The sequence below is a fragment of the Astatotilapia calliptera genome, chromosome 23 (genome assembly GCF_964374335.1).
Source record: "Astatotilapia calliptera chromosome 23, fAstCal68.1, whole genome shotgun sequence".
In the NCBI taxonomy this organism is placed as follows: domain Eukaryota; kingdom Metazoa; phylum Chordata; class Actinopteri; order Cichliformes; family Cichlidae; genus Astatotilapia; species Astatotilapia calliptera.
In genome coordinates, this window is record NC_137443.1 from 926,137 (window position 1) to 944,561 (window position 18,425).

An 18,425-nucleotide genomic window follows, 5' to 3' on the forward strand; every position below is an offset into this window, starting at 1 on the left:
TTTGCTAATAATGTATCGATGCAGGGACGGCACAAATCGATATTTTGTTACAGAAAAAGGTTTTTGTGCTCTGACTTCAGAGCACGTTGATCCTTTTTCTGAGCAACAATCCTGACACTGTCAAATGTGTTTAACTGTTTTTTGGCAGCAATAAACATGACAGTTTACTTATTTTAATTTAAGACATGTTTTATTTTAATTACGTTTAAAACTTTTTTATTTAATGTAAAATTATATTTTGTTTTAATTTACTTTCAAATTCTTCAGTTGCTGAAGGGGCTGCATAGTTTTCATATTGCATAGTTCAGAATAGCTATAATTGTACCAGATGGTTTCAGTTAAGTTGGACTAGACTGTAATACAAACCGTTCAGTTTGTCAACAATAAAACTGAGATGAGAGAAAGACTGAGTGTGAGACTTTGATATTAGATAAAATTAATATTGATGAAGTTTACCTTTATGGACAGAATCTGAATATCGCAAAATATTTTAAAAAATTGCAATAATATCGTATCGTGCGTTAAGTATTGTGATAATATCGTATCGTGGGATGTTTGGTGATTCCCACCTCTAATTCCTTCTATGCTCTTTCGAACCTGATGCCTCCACATAAACTACACAGTAATACCCACTCACCCACGCATTTGATGCCATCTCCCACCCAGCCGTCTCGGCAGCGGCATTTGAAGCTTCCGGGAAGGTTGACGCAGGCGGCGTGCATGTCACAGTTATGGGATCCGATTTCACACTCGTCAACATCTGGAAATATTCAGAGTTCAGTTAAGCAAAGAACAGGCAGTTTGTTTTCTAGCCCGGTACGAAGAAGAAGCAGGCAGCACTAATAATGTTGGTTTACTCGGGTGAAATTCTCCTTTATTTAAGGAAAGGACAACTCTGACCAGGTCTTCACTTTGAATGAATAATTTCTGAACTCTGGATCGGGAACTCTTGTATGCATGAACGAGCTGACTCAGAGAGTCCCGACAGAAGCTCAGGCCGCTCAGCTCGGCCTCTGATGTACCTGTGCAGCCCGTCGATCCCTTTTTGACAAAGTATCCCATCTGACAGTGGCAGATGAAGGAGCCTTTGGTGTTCTCACAGTCACCATGGAGACAGATGTTTGGGTTCAGATCGCACTCGTTCACATCTGAGATGGAGAGATGAAGATTATACATGAATGTTCTCACCGTGGAGATTAGAGTGACACAAAATGAGAGTGACAGTGGAAGTCCCACAGATGCTGGGCAGCCACAGAAAGCTCATCTATATTTATAAACACGTCAGAGACTGAATGAATAAATGAAGGCGGCAGACGAAAAAGACACAAAATCACAAAAGAGGGAAACGGATTTACAGATCAAGACGCCAGCGTTGGCTTCACACTCAAATTATAGGCCTACCGATACAGGTCCTCATATCCATGGAGGCCATGAACCCATCGAAACACAAGCAGCGATAGTCTCCAGGGATGTTGCTGCACTGGCCTCCATCGCAGATGTCTGGAGTCTCCTCACACTCATCGATATCTGACAGCACAGGCAGACCGTTCAGTCTCCACACGCAGCGACGCAGTAACATTTCTCCTTCATGCTGTCTCTTTACCTGCACAGGTCCTGAGGTCAGGCATAAGTGCATATCCCTCGCTGCAGCTGCACTCGTAGCTGCCCTCTGAGTTGGTGCAGTGGGTCTCGCAGCCTCCGTTCATGATGGTGCACTCATCGATATCTGCAATGAGAGGTCGCAGCTATGAATGAAAACACGCATCGTCTGTGTTATTCGGGCGTTTGGGTTTCTAAGTGATTAAAGTTCATGTTCTGTCATAGTTTTATTTTATGTTTTCAGTTCTGTTATCTTCTGATGTGGGGCTTTGGTTCCTCCAGTTCTAGTTCTCTTCGTTCCCTTTAGCATTCCCATTCTCTTCCTGCAGTCTCATCTTTGTGGAAGTCCTCCTGTTCAGTCGTGTCTCTCTTCCTGTTTTATTTTGGTAAGTGTGTCGTGAGCTGAGTGTCGCTTCCTGTCTTGTTTGGTTTGTTGTCTGCAGCTGTGTTCCCACCTGTTGCCTCGTTACTCTTTGTATAAACGGTGTCAGTCTCCCTTTGCGCCCCCACTCATGTTTCTGTCCTGCGTGATAATCATTAAAGCTTGTCTCGGTTATTTCTCTGCACAGCCTTAAACAGTCTGGTTCTTTTGTGAACTTTTCTACTCTAGCTGAAGACTCGCAGCACTTCATACAACTTCTTCTTCTCTGGTGTACAGACTGGAGGATCAGCCGGGGAACGACCTCCAACCTCCTGATCAGTAGATGACCTGCTCCGCCTTCTGAGCTCCCATCATCTTTGCTGTTGCTGCTGCCTCGCTTTCACACGCCCTCTAGTATGACTTTAGCTCTACTCACCGACGCAGCCCTGTCGGTCCGGTGTGGCCTGGTAACCGGTGTCACAGGAGCACTGGTAAGTTCCCATCATGTTGACGCACTGGCCATTCTTGCACAAGTTGTCGCTCAGCTGGCACTCATTCACATCTGAACCAACAACAAGGTGCAGAGACTTTAAAATGATACGAAACTGTTTTTGGTTAATTATTAAAGACGTCTTAGGAGGATGAATGAATGCACTGGCAGCGTGACGCATGCCGCACCTTCGCAGGCCGATCCATCTGTGCTGAGTGCGTGTCCAGGGGGACATTCACACTCGTAGCTCCCTTCTGTGTTCAGGCAGGTTCCTCCTTGACAAAGCAGTGGGTTTCTCTCACACTCATCGACGTCTGTGAGGCAAAAGACAGCAGGACACAGAGGAAGTCAAAGGGAAAAGCTAAATATCGGCTGGACTGACGTCACTTTCAGTGTAGCGTCTCAAAACTCTCTGAGCGTGGTTCATCCGTACCCATGCAGTTCTTCATCATCATGAAGCCACTCTCATAGCCCTCAAAGCATTCGCACTCAAAGCTGCCGGGCGTGTTGACGCATGTACCGTGACCGCACAGGTCGGGAGAGATTCGGCACTCGTCGATATCTGAAACACAAACACAGAACGAGTGCTCGCTGCGTGCTCGTTACAGGAGACGGTGACGTTGCGCTTAGCTGCGGCCTGCGCCCGTCGTTCACACCTGTGCAGTTCCTCTCGTCGGAGGTGAGAGCGAATCCGTTGTTGCACCGACACCGGAAGCTGCCGATGGTATTTCTGCAGGTGCCGTAGGTGCACAGACCACGGAAAACCTTACACTCGTTCACATCTGAAAACAAACACAGAGAACGTGAAGCAAAAGAACGTATGGAAGCTGTGCATATTCAGGAAGCGGAGAGTGACCTTTGTAGAAGGGTCTGCCCGTCAGGATGTCTCCTCTGTTGGCAAAGCCATGTCCTCGGGGACAGATGGCTCTGTACTCAGGTGAGCCCTGTGTGGGACACTCCTCACAGTCGACACCCCAGGCAGCACCCACTGAGCAGCAGCACATGTCCAGACGGTATCTCCCAGGCACCGGCTCGCCACACTCATCCTCGTGCCACTTCAGGTAGCACTGCTCACTGCGCATGTCTAGAAAAATTGAAAATGAAAGTCATCTGTCCCAGAACTCTGGAAGAAAGGATGGTGTCTGATTTCACGGCAGTCCTCTTACCCACGCAGGTGCGCCCAGAGCTGTCCAAGGTGAGACCTTCGGCGCACTCGCAGCGGAACGAGCCCTGGGTGTTCACACAGCGGCCATTTTTGCATACTCCGGGGAACACCTCGCACTCGTTAATGTCTGCATTTGGAGAATCAAAACAATATTTTGAAGCAATCCTCAGGCACACGTTACAGGAAGTAATGATTCCAGGTCAGTTCTCAGTTAGACATCAGATGTTCTCACCTTCACAGACGAGGCCCTTCATGCGAGCAAATCCCCGGGAACAAGCGGTGTCTGAGAACCACGAGAAATCAAGATGTGATGTAAAGTATTTCTATGAAGCAATAGTTTGGTTTATATTTGATTTAATAAACTGCCACACGTATGTAGCTGTAATTAACACATCTACGAGTCTACGGACCGATCTCGCAGGGTTCACACGGGCTACCCCACGCAGCTCCCAGCGTGGAGCAGCACTCAGACTTCAGCGTGGCTCCGTTGATGTTGACTTCACAGCGGTTGTCCTGAATCGTAAGCCAGCAGGTACTCTTCATGCTATCTGTAGAGCCAAAGAACAACAGCGTGAGGAAAGTATCGCTGTCGCAGTGACAGCTTTGCTCTAAAAGCACACGGAGATTTAGGAGACAGATTCATATTCTAGTTTCAGTTGGGCTTTTAGTATTTTGTAGCACATCTGACTTGGTTACTCCCAGTTCCTGTTCCCTTTGGTGTCCAGCCTGCTCCCAGTCTGTCGTGTCCTGACTGTCCCATGTTGGTAATAGTTTTAATAATGTGAGCACCATGAGTGGGAGACGCCCTACGATGAGTTGAAAGATGAACTTGTTCTTTATTCCTGTATCACTTTGTGTGTCACCACGCCCTCCCCTCCCTGCACTCTCTGCTTTTGTGTCCCAGTATTTTTATTGGCCCCGTATGAAAAAAGTCTGCTCGTGTCTCGGTTGTTTCCTGTTTTATTTTGATAGTCTCCTGCTTCGTGTGCTTTATGTTTTGTTTCGCTTTCCTTGTCTCAAAATGAGGGAACAGGTCACAGCTGCGTTCCCTCATTTTCCTCCGTGTGTTCATGTCTGCGTCTCCCTCTCTGTGAGTCTGTCGTCGTGTTTGCCTCTAAAGTTCTTTCGTTTGGATTTCCAGTTACGTTCATGTGTTGTGTTGTTTTGTTGTGAGGCGTCTGCAGCAAAGCTGCTCGGAGTTTTACTCTGAGTCTGTCGAGCCGTTTGGGCCTTTTCCTTCCTGCCTCACAGCTGAATAATAAAACCTTTTCCTCCTCCATCCTCCACAGGACGGGCTCTCAGCATAGCCAGTTGGACTCAGCCAGAGGAACCAGAGACGAGCACAGCCGGCTCATGTGCTGTGCATGAGCATTCATTCAATGACTCATTCACCCTTCCAGCTGTAGTGATGGCATGTAGCTTCTTCAGAGAGATTCCCAAAATAAAACCTCTTAAAAATCGTCGTTTTAAATCTGTGGCAGATTTCTCTGAGGTAAAGAATCAAGGCCAGGCATGCAAGTGTTTATCTGAAAAGTCTTTTTGTGTGTTGCTGTGTCTGTGAGACCATCTGAGGATGATAATCCTCCTGGGTCGCTCCTGAAAACCTCAGCGTTTGTTTACAAAAGTGGAGAGCAGACGTGGACTAAAATCACTCGAAGGAAAAGAAATTATTGGTGTAATTGTCTCACACAAGCTGTGTCTTGGACCCCGCAGCGCTTCCTTAATTTGCACTGACCATTGAGGAGGAGCAGGATCTTACCCACGCAGATGGTGTTGGTGGAGTCCAGCTTGCTGCCGTGGGTGCACTCGCAGTGGAAAGACCCAGCCACGTTACGACATGCGCCATTGATGCACGGGCTGGACTCACACTCATTGATGTCTGGAACACAGGCGAGCACACAGCTGAGGTCAGAGCTGGTTCATCATCATTGTTTGACACACACACATTGTTATCGTGTGTGTGTGTGTGCGCTCACCTTCACAGGTCTCTGACTCCGGCTTGAAAACAAACCCTTTAGGACAGAAGCATGTGTAGGAGCCAGGAGTGTTTCTGCACTGGCCGTTGTCACAGAGCAGACGGTTCACCAGACACTCGTTGATGTCTGCCAGAAAGAGGAAACAGAGTGCTGTTTGGTCACTGCGTCCAAACAGGAGTAATGCAAAGAAACAAACATGCAAACCATCAGAACCTGTAATGTTTACCCTCTGACATGTACCAGCTGAGCTAACGTTAGCTGCTCTAGCTCTGTAGGCCTGTCAGTATCGTACAGAACTGAACAACAGCTTATATGAGTCCAACACATTCATGTTTGTGCAGTGATTTAAGCTGTTCATTTATTTCTTTTTTGACATTTTCATGTATCTAACAGCTGAAACTGCAAAAGTAGAAACGTTGTGGTCAAAAATGAGTTTCTATACGCTGCTACTCCACGTGGCTCGCACCGAAAGCACAGCTAACTTTGAAAAGCACAGTTACGAACCACTTCAGACCGACTCACCGACACAGTTCTTGCCACTGGTGTCAGACTCGTAGCCAGCGTTGCAGATGCAACGGTAGCTTCCCCTGAGGTTCTCGCAAATGCCGTTCTGGCAGATGTCCGGGTCCAAGGCGCACTCGTTGATATCTGGGAAACATCATATTTTATTCAGATGATGCTGAAGATTTTTTAACGACACTGTGGTTACTTTCAAACTTCCTGCTCACCCCTGCCATCAGCTGTGATGCCAATGCCACTGCTGCACACGGCCTGGAACTCAGCTGGGCAGAAAGGATGTGATGAAAATTAGATTTGTGCGAGCTGAATGTTCGGCTTCGTTATCATTTTCAGACCATAACTGCTAATCAAGTGTAAGATGAACCAAAGAGGGTACCTGAGTTTCTGGCAGGGCAAGGTTGGCAAGGCTCCCCAAAGCCATGTTCCGGATTGGCACAGCAGCACTCCGACTTGGTCACTGCACCTGGGAACGGGCGCGAGCACGTGCCCATCTTGATAGCGCCGTAGCAGGTGGTCCGCATGTGTGTGTCCACACACACTCGACCATCCACATCGACAGCCAGGCCCGGTGGGCACTCGCAGCGGAAGGAGCCCTCGGAGTTGATGCAGCGGCCGTTCATGCAAATGCCAGGTGTCTGACACTCATCGATATCTGACAGAGAGACGGTGCCAATGCATCACATCGGGTCACGCTCGGTTTGTCATACAAGACTATAACAACCAGAATTACAACCGGTTTCCTCCAGAATGATTTATTGTTTGCATTACTCTCTCACAGCTGCTTCAAATGTTCTTTTCGTGCATGCAGAGTTATTTTGTTCTATTTCGTTTTATTCAAAGTAGCCTGCTGTATGCAGCGATGAAAAAAGAATAGTGTTGGTTTAGTTTGATGTTTGCAGAGTCTGCAGGTACATGAAGACAGAACAAGGTCACTCAGAGTTTAGATGATCTGGTTTAGCCGTGTGTGTTTTGGCCGTGCGAGCGCTCTGTACTATGGTACGATCGTCATGGGAATGGCGGCTCCTCTTGAATGTTGAAGGCAAAATCTCTCGACAGAGATTCGGAAATTCATCAATCTTTCTTTTTCTGGGCTCTGCATAAAAGCATTTTGGGGGAAGCCTCAAATACTCTGACTACTGAAGCAAAACTTCAAAAGGTCAACGGAGAATCTGCAGAATTTCAAACAACACCAAATCTGTCATCGCCGTTTTGAAGCAGAACGTCTTCGGCTGACTGTTAGTCTGCGTTTGTACTTAATAAATCGACATACCGGTGCAGTAGCGCCCGCTGGGTGCAAGTGCAAAGCCAGGCTTGCAGATGCACTTAAAGCTGCCGTCCTCGTTGATGCACATGCCGTTCAGACACATGTTGGTGGTGGCACATTCGTCGTGATCTAGAGCGGACCGAGAGGAAACGTTCATAGAGCTGCCGGCTTATGTGAGCTTCAGCCGTCTCTGGATTTGCTCCTTACCAATGCAGTTCTTTCCATCAGGGGTGAGCTCAAAGCCAGCATTACAGATGCACTGAAAGCTTCCTTCAGTGTTGACGCAGCGGCCATTGCGACACATCACTCCATTCACAATACACTCATCGATATCTTAAAAAGAAGAAAGACGGCTCTTTAAATGCTCTCTGAAAGTAAAAAACTTGAAAGGAAAACACAGATTTTATGATGTGACTTTGTTTTCACAGACATACCAATGCAGGCCTGTTTTGTGGGGGTTCCCTGATACCCCTCGTGGCACTTGCAGTGGTATGATCCATCTGTGTTGACACAGTCTCCATTGACACATGGATTACTCACACATTCATCCACGTCTGGAGCGGGAGAATAAGAGCACATAAAAGGTCAGAATAAACACGAACACCACGCTTCACATTTCAGACCCACGTTTGAATCGAGTTCCTTAGACTGGCAGAAGATGGCAGTGCAGTGCATGCAGTTAACTGCGGCGCTGCATGTACCCTCCACAACATGCAGCGTGTTTCTTACCAATGCACTCCCCACGAACATCCTGTTTGTAGCCCATGTTGCACTCGCAGCGGTAGCTTGTCGGCGTTGGGATGCACCGTCCGTTCAGACACAGGTTGGTAAAGTGTTTGCACACGTCCACCGTTTCATTCACAGTAACGGTGCCTGAGGAGACAAAACGGGCCCGTGAAGCAGACAGCACAGACACAAAGTCTGTCATCTAAATCTCCTTTAAAAGAATCATTCAGATGCACAGAGGGACAGACTTATGTGCTGGACGGTTCCCCCGTTGTTCCCAAACGTTCCTCCTCCGTTGTTCCCAAACGTTCCTCCTCCGTTGTTCCCAAACGTTCCTCCTCCGTTGCCGATCCCTCCGTTACCGTTGCCATTGGGGAACTTGAATCCATAGGGGTAGTGTCCATTGTGGTGTTGAGAGAAACCGTGTACTTGAGGAACGCCCACAATACACAGACGCCTGAACTCATCTGCCAGAGAAAGCAGAGCACAGATCAGAAGATCCCAACAACTGTTTGATTCAGAGAGCCAAGAAAAACCATTTACGTGGATTATTACAGCGATGTGGACTGAGAGGCCTCGACCGCTTAAAGCTGCAGCGTGGATCCACCTGAAATATCCGCTTCCTTCAGCTGCAGTGAGGCCATCGAGTAGAACCTGACTGAGTAATATGATGAAAACGACATGCACATAATAGACATGCAGCTATGTATGCACACGTGCTTTTTAGCAGGTAACATGGACGAATGTTAACCTCTTAGTTTGGGAAGTCCCGATAAATCAAAGCACACGAGCCGAAGTTTAACGGGGGAAGAGAGCGAGCACTCTGCAACAGAGTCTGGGTCACATGGTCTCACGCAGCTTGAGCAGGGGGATGATGGGTAATTATGTCCACATAAGTCCTTTCCATGCTTCTTTGTTTGCTCTTTGTTCATGACATCATGCTCATCAGTGGATGATGCCCTTACCTTTATGTCAGAGCTGCAACACAAACTCAGCCTCACGCTTACAGCGTCGTTTAGTTTGACTGTGCTGAAGGTGCTGGAGGGTTTTTCCTTATTTTAATCTCATATGTATCTCACAGAATGAGCCAACATGTATTTTTTATTATCAGCTTCTCCTAAAAACTCTCTAAGAAGCGTTGCCAACATGGTGTAGCTGAAGTACAGACGGGAGGCAGAGCCTCCAGCTTCCAGACCACAGCTCCCAGTTTGGGTTTGGGAGAAGGACGCCCTCTCTACCTTTATGATGAGGCTTTTTTAAAGCTTACAGTCAGAGCTGGAGCAGTCATGCTGCAACAGGCAGCTGCTGGGGGATTCCCATGATGCACTGGGTGTTTCTTTATCAGTCACCTTTGTGTTTACGCAGCTCTCTGCATTTAATCAGTAGTTATTATTATTGTCTGGATCGCTTCCACAGCGTGTCTGTTGTCCTGTCCCCTCACACCCAACCAGTCACAGCGATTCTGTTTCAATTCAACTTTATTTACACAGCACCAAATCACATCAACAGTCGCCTCAAGGCACTTTCTATTGTAAAGTAGAGCCTACAATAATACATACAGAGAAAAACCCAACAATCATATGAGCAAGCGCTTTGGCGACAGTGGGGAGGAAGAAACCTCTGGCAGGACCAGGCTCAGGAAGGGGCGGGGCCATCTGAGAGAAGGAAGACCTCCCTGGGCCAGGGTCTCTTCCTGTTTAAAGGGAGGTTTTCCTTCCCACCCTTGACAAGTGCTTGTTTGTAGCGGGTCATTTGATTGTGGAGTTTTCGCTCCATTATTGTAAAACCTTTTCCTCACAACACGAAGCACCTCGAGGTGACCTTGTTGTGTCGGTGCTATATGAATACAAATGAGCTAAACATATACTCACCAGAGCCTCTGACGGGGCACATCTCAGGGATCTGCCCTAAAGCCCAGCATCGTCCCGTCTCACAGCAGCACTGCATCTTGGTGTACTGACCAGTCAGATCTGCAGCACAGCGACCGTTTGCCAGAGCAGAGAAACAGGTTCCCGCACGCTGATCTGAAGAAAGAGAAGAATATCAGGTTGCTGAAAATACAGCAACAACTTAAAGACTTCATGCAAACAGGACAGCAAAACAAAGCTTTGTCGCAGGCCGCTGAGTTACGATTTAAAACATTCAAATCAACACAAGTTTAGGTCAGAAGGCTGTGCTGCCCTCTGTGTGGTGCCTGGGAGGAAGTTTCTTTATAGGTTAGCAGTGGGAAAGGTTGCCTGGGCTTTCAACTAACAGCAGGCATCTGAAGGGCCTCCAAAAGAGAGGTCTTATTTGTTACAGTCGGCCAGGTCGGGGTCAATGGGGCAGGATGTGGGGCGGGGCTTCAATGAGCGTATGTAAGGAGGTGACTGAGGGGGAAGCAAAAACCAAAAGACAGAAAAAATCAAGGCAAAGTGGCATTTTTATCTTTTTATAAACTGCAAGACAAACGTGAAGGAGATGTTTAAGAAAAGGAAAAACTAGGGAGCAGGGTGGGGGTCAGGGGCTGAGGGAGGAGTGCAAGTCGATTAACTCACTAATGAGCCAGCAGTCTGGAATTAATCAGTTCCATGTGGCGCAGTTCTTGCCAATTAGAAAGAACATGCGGTGCTGTGCTGCGAGACACATATACAGTGCAGCACGCAGGCTCATGTTTGCAGGCAGCACTGAGGTATACCTTCCACACATGCAAGTACACAGTGCACGCAACCAACTCCACAAACTATAAGATCCAGACGGTACGACGCAGCTTTAGGCACGGTGGAGGAGAAAGGGAGCGGGGAGGGAGGTGCTGATGAGGATGGTGATGACTTCGATTGGATCCAGATGTTGGTTTGCTCACTAGTGTTGCTCCAGTGCACGAGCATATGCTTTCATTTGGTGAGGTGTTTTTACAGACTGACTGACTGGACAGGTCTTCTTTTCTTTTTCTCTTCCAAACTTTCACTGTGTGACGGAGCATTAGGCTCTGATTACTGTCAGCGGCCCCAACAGGTCCCAGCGGTCCACTTCATCACAGCACAGCGCATCCAACAGAGACGAGAACAAACATGCTGCTTCTAAAACACGAGAGCAAACAAACAGTATGCTCTGTAAAAATGATTCACTCCTGTGAATTTACTCTAACCACAAAAACCAAAGAGATCATGTATGGAGCTGAGAGCCCAGCAGTCACATGTTGAGGAAACAAGCTCAGATTGTGTTTTGTTTTTAAGCCCAGTTTTGTGGGCTTTTTGATTGGTTGGGATAAGTTTACTGATCTCCTCTTGGTTTCCTCTCAATCGAGCCTTTCCAAGGATGTACAGGAGCAAGACCAACATCAAACCGCAACCACAGAAGTAAGGCTCAGGATGTGGATGTCAGAGGGATGTAATGGGGAAAATGGAGGAGGATGGGAGTGTGAGAGTACTCCAGTTTGGGGTTTTTTAAAAAGGAGACAGAATAAGAGAACTGTTCCACTTACAGATAAAATGAGCTCCAGAGTAAATCACTGAGCTGCTAGCTGAGGGAACGAGCTGTGGTGCGAGCCATGCTTCAGGCAGAAGAAGGACGGTGTGAGAGAGACGGGAATAAAGTGAGAGAATAAGGTCTTTAGGGGAAAGGAGAATAACGGGGCTGAAAGTGATAAAGGGAGAAAAATGGCCTCGTGTAAAGACAAACAGATGGAGAAGGACTGAATTCGGTGACCGGAGCACTGAGTCAGACACGTGCACGACCCCTTTTTCATGTACGACGCTGACCAATCGATCTAAAGAAACCACATTTCTCTTTGAGAGATGGAGGTCGTCAGCACACGTATCGATTAGCAAGGTTTGAAGTCGTGCAGGGACGTACATTTCACTTCTCAGGCCTGACTTTAGAGGTCACAGCTTTTGTCTGAATCTCTTCGCTCTTTGTTTCTTTCACCGCGTGCTCGATGCTCAACAATCCCCTACATGACTGCGAGCTCTCTACCTGTGACATCTCCCGCGCTCTGTGTACGCGCCGTACGGATGCACACATCTGCACATCTGCGCGAGGCTCTTCTTGACATTTTCACACAAAGCTCCACTTTTTCCAAAACAAAGTCAGCGAGCCAAATACCTTCCACGGATGATGGATGACATATGTGAAACTAGGAAATAACTTAAATATAGGAATGTTAAGTTTAAGAAAGCACGATGGAAGCAAAGAGGCTGCTTTTCCCTCTGATGTCGTCCGTTTTGGAGCAAAATGACATATTAATGCTGAAGCTCCATATGGGGGGAGGATTGTAGGGGAGTCCATATGGGAACGCAGCAGAAAACGTGTATATATTAACTTTGTACTCGCTCATACTTTTTATTTAATCATGAAAGTGCCCCTGTTTGCAGTTTTGTCACATCATCACACACTGATTCCTAAAATGACGTTGCATACAGAGGCCACTTTCACAAGTAAATCATATTACGAGGCTCATAAGTCTTATAAGAATAAAATATCAACTGTCCCTTTGCATGTTTGCTAATCCTCGTCCATACGGTCTCCGTTAATACTCCAGAGTCTGACTCGACATGTCAGTTTGTTACGGACTGTGTGTGAGTCACTGTGTGTGAATGAGTCACAATGTTAGAGCATTAATCTGCTCTAACATTAGAGCAGATTAATGCTGTCAAGGACAAATAATGTGTGTAAGTTTGTTTTCCCGCACATGGCGACCACAGGTCTGCCGCTCGATTCACCAGAACTCCACTCACAGGAAGCGGCGAAGGAGGGAGGGAGGGAGGTTACCAGCCAGATGTGGAGCTCTTAGTGAGCCAGGGGGCGAGGAAGTGCACAACTGTAAGAGAAAGAAACGTCGAAACTGTTTATGTGTGACTCACCCACACATCTGGAGCCATCTGTGCTGGAGATGTAGCCTCGTGGGCAGGTGCAGACGTAGCTACCGGCGGTGTTGGTGCATTCTCCTCCGTCGCACACACCGGGAACGGTGCTGCATTCGTCGATGTCTGAAAGAGGCCGTTACATCATAAATACCTCCGTTCATCTGATCGTGGAGCACATCTGCTGATGTTCAAATGTTCAGTTCTTTGTTAGGATGCAGTAGCACGCTGCAGTAAAAGTTTATTACACTGGAGCAAGAGTTTCTCCCTCGGGGGAAACCAAATGGATCTGCAGCCTGACAAAGTGGAATTACTTCACTTCTGGTTTGTTCTGTTCTGGCTAAAACTCGAGCTCATCAGCCAAACGTGTAAATAGCAGGAACAATCACGCAGTAAACCACACGGCTCGGAGAAGGAAAGCACATCCGGCTGACCAATGCATCAAGGTAACATCAAAACAACCAATCAGATTACAAAATATCAAACAAACAGAAGAAACTAAGAACAACAATCACAGGCTGGGAACGGGACATGTGCAGACTAACACAGAACCTTTTCATGCACGTCTCCCTCGCTCTTACATTTGGTGTCTTGGCCGTGGTTAAGCAGAAAAAGCTGAAAATGAAGCCCTGTTGGTGGACAGCCTGCACTGCCAGCCGAGCCTCCAGCGTGGCTGCCAGTAAGTGTATGAAATAAGCAAAGAGAATAAATTCATGCACAGTTAATGTTTCCGTTAAAATGAGTCCTGTTGTGCAATGAAAAAAAAGAAATAAACAGTACGGGGTAAATGTAGTAACCACAGTTGCTTTCAGTCTAGAAATTACGACTCGACTTGAGGCTAAATTCAGAACAGGATAAAAGCCAAACGCAGCACGGCGGGACTCAGACTTATGCTGGTCTGAGAGCATCGAGGTACGACAGCGTCGAGCTCAAGTTGTATTATCCTGTGAGAGAGGTCCTTGTTGCTCCATGATGAGGGAACCCAAAGTTTTATGGTGTGTTACGCTTATTTATCCATATATGTAATTACTGTATAATTACAGCATCGGTGCAGCTCGTGCAGTAACACACAAGCGAGTGTGCTGAATGCGATCAGCTAGAAAAGTGAAAAGCGTGGTGTAAGTGTTTGTCTTTGCAGGAGTGAAGAGTGTGTAACTTAAATCCACGCGTCCTTTGTCTCTATGTGCCTGCATCTCAGTGTGCAGCTACAGGCTGTCCTCCCCCTGCTGAAGGCCGAGGTGAGGCTGTAAAAGCCCAGGCAAATAAACCTTACGTCAGCAACAGCAAGCCAGACGTTACTCCAGCGCTTGAGGGACTGCCTGTGTGTGTGAAAGGAAACGTGTGTCACCTGAATAAATGTCTGCGAACAGCCATCGAGTCTGCTGCGTGTGCACGACTGTGTGCACACGGGAAAAACTCCCACATACATGTAGATAAGCTAGAGTGCAATATTCATTTTTTAATCTAATTGCGACTTTTATATGTGAAAACCGGAGTAAATGCATGTGAATCTGAGGGCAACAGTGAGGTCTGTGTGCAGTGATTAGGTCTCCCAGATGCTGTTAAGTGTTTCTTTGTTCAGCACTAACAGCTGGTTTTGAGCCAAAGCCTTTCCACTGTATTTATGGAAGAAAAATGAAAGGCGAGGCAGAAACAGGGTAAGGAGGGTAAAAAGCAGAGGCTGTTAAGCAGACCGAGCTCAGAAAACAACAGGTGTCCCGGTGGGTTCAGGTACTGTGTGATCAGACACCCACGACATCTCAACCGCTCCAAAACACGACTCCTCTAACAATGAAAGCTCTCATTGTGGCCGCTTGTTCAATAAAACGCTCCCACAGGATCTGGTCAGATTGTGAGGGAGATTTCACTAAACACGGGTTTCCTGCGAATCTGTGACGTACACGCCACAATTGTCCTTTTGTTTTTTACAAGCTTTGCAAACACTAAACTCTTACTCCTTCACTCTGCACGAGTCAAACAAACAAATGGCAATATAAATAATGAAATCAACAAAACAGCACGAGGGCTCGTTTTTCAACCAAATTTCAAAATAATTGAATAATAAGACCAAAAGAAGTCGTTTGCCGAACATGTTTCACACGACACACCTTATTTCAGCTGTTTTCTGAGGATAAAACCAATTTCATTGCTGTCACCTGCTATTATTATGATCATACCTACTCATATTCTGTTACTGCTTCAGTCCCAAAGGATCCCAAAGTCTCAGGCAGGCTGTTGCCAGACAGGCAGCAGGCTGCTTTCACAATAAATATGTGCTCAAATGTCTCCCAGGCCACATCAACGAGTGGTTTGAGTAATCAGATTACATTGTGTCTTGGTGGTCATCTATGCTTTCTATGATCTGATTGCCCAAGAGCAATTTTACAATGGGAAATATTTGGTGGGAACTCTTGTGGTGCTTTGACCAGCACTAAAGAAATAAAGTCATCCCACAGTTCACACGCGGCTCCTCTTCTCTCTTCTCATCGCTGCGTTCATGCTGCAGATGTCAATAAAGTTGTGGTTGTGAAACTTTAGCATCTGGTTCAAGGCTCCAGCCAGAAGTACAGAGGATGAGCGCGTATTTCAAACCAGCAGGTAGTTTCACAGTTTTCAAACAGCTCAACAAATATCACAAAACATACACAGTGTTTCTGTGCAGCTGGGCCCACAACACGTCCACAAGCTAGAGGTACAGAAGCTTGTGGACAGACAGGGAGCAACAAAAGGAAATAAGAATAAGATAAATAAAGATGAAATACGTGGGGTTAGGGTTACCCAACCCTACAACCGTCGAATAAACCCTAAAAGGAGGTGAAAGGTTGCAGTGATGCATCCTGTTGGGACGGGTGCAGAGCAAGCTGTGGTGTTCATGGTCAGTATTAGGCTAAATCACGGGTACTAGATGTTAATTCAAATTTAAGATGATCATCTGCTTATAGGTCACAAGTCACAACTACTGGAGTTCATTAGACACATTTTCAGTTTTGTGATTATTTTACCCAGGCTGCACTGCTGCACCACATATTCCCCATGGGCCAAACCCCAGTCTAACAGGCCATGCGGAGATGTGATAATTGCCAACACTTGGTGACAAAAAGCTTACAAAGAGCTGCTAAATCTAAGATTATGGGGGGTTTGTGTCCACCTTCATAAACCTTAGAACAGGGGTGTCCAACTCCAGGCCTCGAGGGCCGGCGTCCTGCAGGTTTTTGATGTGTCCTTGATCCAACACAGCTGATTGAAATGACCTCCTCAACATGTCCTGAAGTTCTCCAGAGGCCTGGGAATGAACTAATCATTTGAATCAGGTATGTTGACCCAGGGTGAGATCTAATACCTGCAGGACAGGCCCTCGAGGCTTCGCTAAAATCACGTCTGTGACTCTGGTAGATTCAGTGAACTCATCCGCCTCATTTCCTGCTCCATTCACGGAGACATGAATTACTTTTTGTGCGTGACGGTAACTGCCTCTCATGAATCTGAAGGTGGGAACCAAAGTTCCCAGCAAATATAAACAGTTGTGTTCGTCTGGTATCTGCTGCTGCTGTTACTCCTGCTCATGAAGCAGGACAATGATTCACACGCTGTGCACCCGCGGTCTTGTTCAGCAGAGTAAATGTCATCTGGCTCAAACAGTTTCTGTAATCCTCTCAGACGACTACGAACACATCGGCTTCGGTCCAACAGACACAACCCCTGCCTCGCTAACTGTCCGACTGTTTAACCTGGGCATCGTTTAAATTCCACCCAATCGACACGCTGTAACGTGATCCCGCTTGTGTGCGTGCACGTGCTTCAGTGTGTTTGTGTGTATTTATGCGCACATGTCAGGACTACTTTAACTTTGGATACGTCTCCGCTTTTAAAGCGCCTGTGGAGATTTGTCGAGCCAATCCCAGCAAACCCGGAGTTATCGTAAAGTACACAGTCTCGACTGCCTCCCTGTTAAATCAACAAAATCTCATTTACTTTTAGAGGTTTTTTGTTTTTGACACGATTGTGTCCATTTAATGCGTTTGGTTAATTATCTGTAGCCACTAGATGCAGATTAGCACCATGAACTCAGGAGGAAAACAATGCCTTGCTCAAGAACGCTTAAGAAAGATAGATGGGAACTTATCTGACTTACTCGCTGCTCACTTTATTTATGCAGATTTTTTCATATAGTCGTTCTAAAATATTCCTAGCTCTTACTTAGAAGGCTTACCTTCACATTTGTGGGTGGTTTCGCTCTGACGGTGGCCAGCAGGGCATTTACATTCATAGGAGCCGACGGTATTGATGCAGTTGCCCCCAGAGCACAGCCCTGGCACTGCCTGGCACTCGTCCACATCTACAAAAAGGAAGCAAAGACACTGAAATGAATGACAAGCAAACGCACATGAGAACAAAGGTTGTAGTAATTACTGGATCCCCAAAGTTTGGGAGGCACAGCGTCTTATAAAGATGAAACCTGCACAGACTAACTTCAACAAGATGCAGCGTTCATGGTGTCAGTTAATGACAGGATCTTTTTGTGTCTGGCAAATACTCTCTCGCTGTAACTCTCCTCTGGTTTTTCTTTTTGCTAAGAGAATGAGTTAAAACAGGCAGTGACTTGGCACCGGCTGCAGAGTCTGAGACCACATCCAGAAAGACCCGCTTCAGCTCTTGCCTGAACAGGAAATGGCTTTTTAAATGTACATTTTTCCCAGCATTCAATGTGAGTCACTTTTACCAGTATTGGGAATATGTCAGTGGGCGTACTCCTTTCAACATAAAAAAATACAAATGGGAATACCTCTGATGTTGTCTGGGGCCGACCACTAAGTAGAGTCAGAGCACCGTGAGTGGCTAATCCCTCAAAAACACCGAGCAACATGAATAAATCTGCATACAATGCTGCTTTAATGGGAAACAGTTTGTTCAATCATGAGCTCTCCGTGGCACGGGCTGGGAAAGAAAGCAACTACTGGCCAACGTCCTGACGCGGAGCCTGGAGCTCAGTCCTTACATTTGGATTCAGAGTCATGTGTGCTTTGTGCTGCTGCCAGAAAGACGCTGCTCCTGGCTCTCTGGGCATTAGGTATCTTTAGTGTGTGAGTGAGTTAAAGACAAGAAAAAGACAGAAACAGATATTCTGAGAGAGATGGAAGCACAGACACAGACTCCTGGAGAGGAGTTAGTGACACATGAGCAACCTGGCAACAAAAGAAAGGAAGCTCAATGGAAATCATACTGGTTCCACATCCTTTACATTTGCCAGTTACCCCATAAATAAGACAATTATACATATAGATGAGTGAACTGTGGAATTACCATCTCATCAGACACACTCGGCCTATACTGTAAATAATTACTGCTACACGCAGCATTCATCCCAGCTGTGTTTGAGGTGATAAGCTGAATACTTACCGTAAGCATCTACCAGCACTCTGACACTTGTGTGTCTGGACTTTCTGGGCCTTGCTCTGCTCTACAAGCGATGCACTATGTCACCTG

The 18,425-nt window shown here is 46.7% G+C and overlaps 1 protein-coding gene across 1 annotated transcript in view; it reads right to left on the minus strand.

The window, feature by feature from the left end:
• The window catches only part of fbn3 (fibrillin 3), a 66,516-nt gene that overhangs the window by 15,541 nt on the left and 32,550 nt on the right, over positions 1 to 18,425 (minus strand). Inside the window, exons 8-32 of the mRNA XM_026157845.2 lie at positions 17,152 to 17,277; positions 12,942 to 13,067; positions 9,972 to 10,124; positions 8,349 to 8,567; positions 8,104 to 8,247; positions 7,809 to 7,928; positions 7,582 to 7,707; positions 7,381 to 7,503; positions 6,487 to 6,762; positions 6,320 to 6,373; positions 6,114 to 6,239; positions 5,592 to 5,717; positions 5,375 to 5,494; positions 4,026 to 4,163; positions 3,848 to 3,898; positions 3,617 to 3,742; positions 3,307 to 3,534; positions 3,107 to 3,232; positions 2,884 to 3,012; positions 2,639 to 2,764; positions 2,397 to 2,522; positions 1,604 to 1,726; positions 1,402 to 1,527; positions 1,023 to 1,148; positions 638 to 760 (exon numbers count right to left, since the gene is read on the minus strand). Coding sequence (XP_026013630.2) covers positions 638 to 760; positions 1,023 to 1,148; positions 1,402 to 1,527; positions 1,604 to 1,726; positions 2,397 to 2,522; positions 2,639 to 2,764; positions 2,884 to 3,012; positions 3,107 to 3,232; positions 3,307 to 3,534; positions 3,617 to 3,742; positions 3,848 to 3,898; positions 4,026 to 4,163; positions 5,375 to 5,494; positions 5,592 to 5,717; positions 6,114 to 6,239; positions 6,320 to 6,373; positions 6,487 to 6,762; positions 7,381 to 7,503; positions 7,582 to 7,707; positions 7,809 to 7,928; positions 8,104 to 8,247; positions 8,349 to 8,567; positions 9,972 to 10,124; positions 12,942 to 13,067; positions 17,152 to 17,277 — 3,387 coding nt within the window. The remainder of the gene's footprint in view (positions 1 to 637; positions 761 to 1,022; positions 1,149 to 1,401; positions 1,528 to 1,603; positions 1,727 to 2,396; positions 2,523 to 2,638; positions 2,765 to 2,883; positions 3,013 to 3,106; positions 3,233 to 3,306; positions 3,535 to 3,616; positions 3,743 to 3,847; positions 3,899 to 4,025; positions 4,164 to 5,374; positions 5,495 to 5,591; positions 5,718 to 6,113; positions 6,240 to 6,319; positions 6,374 to 6,486; positions 6,763 to 7,380; positions 7,504 to 7,581; positions 7,708 to 7,808; positions 7,929 to 8,103; positions 8,248 to 8,348; positions 8,568 to 9,971; positions 10,125 to 12,941; positions 13,068 to 17,151; positions 17,278 to 18,425) is intronic.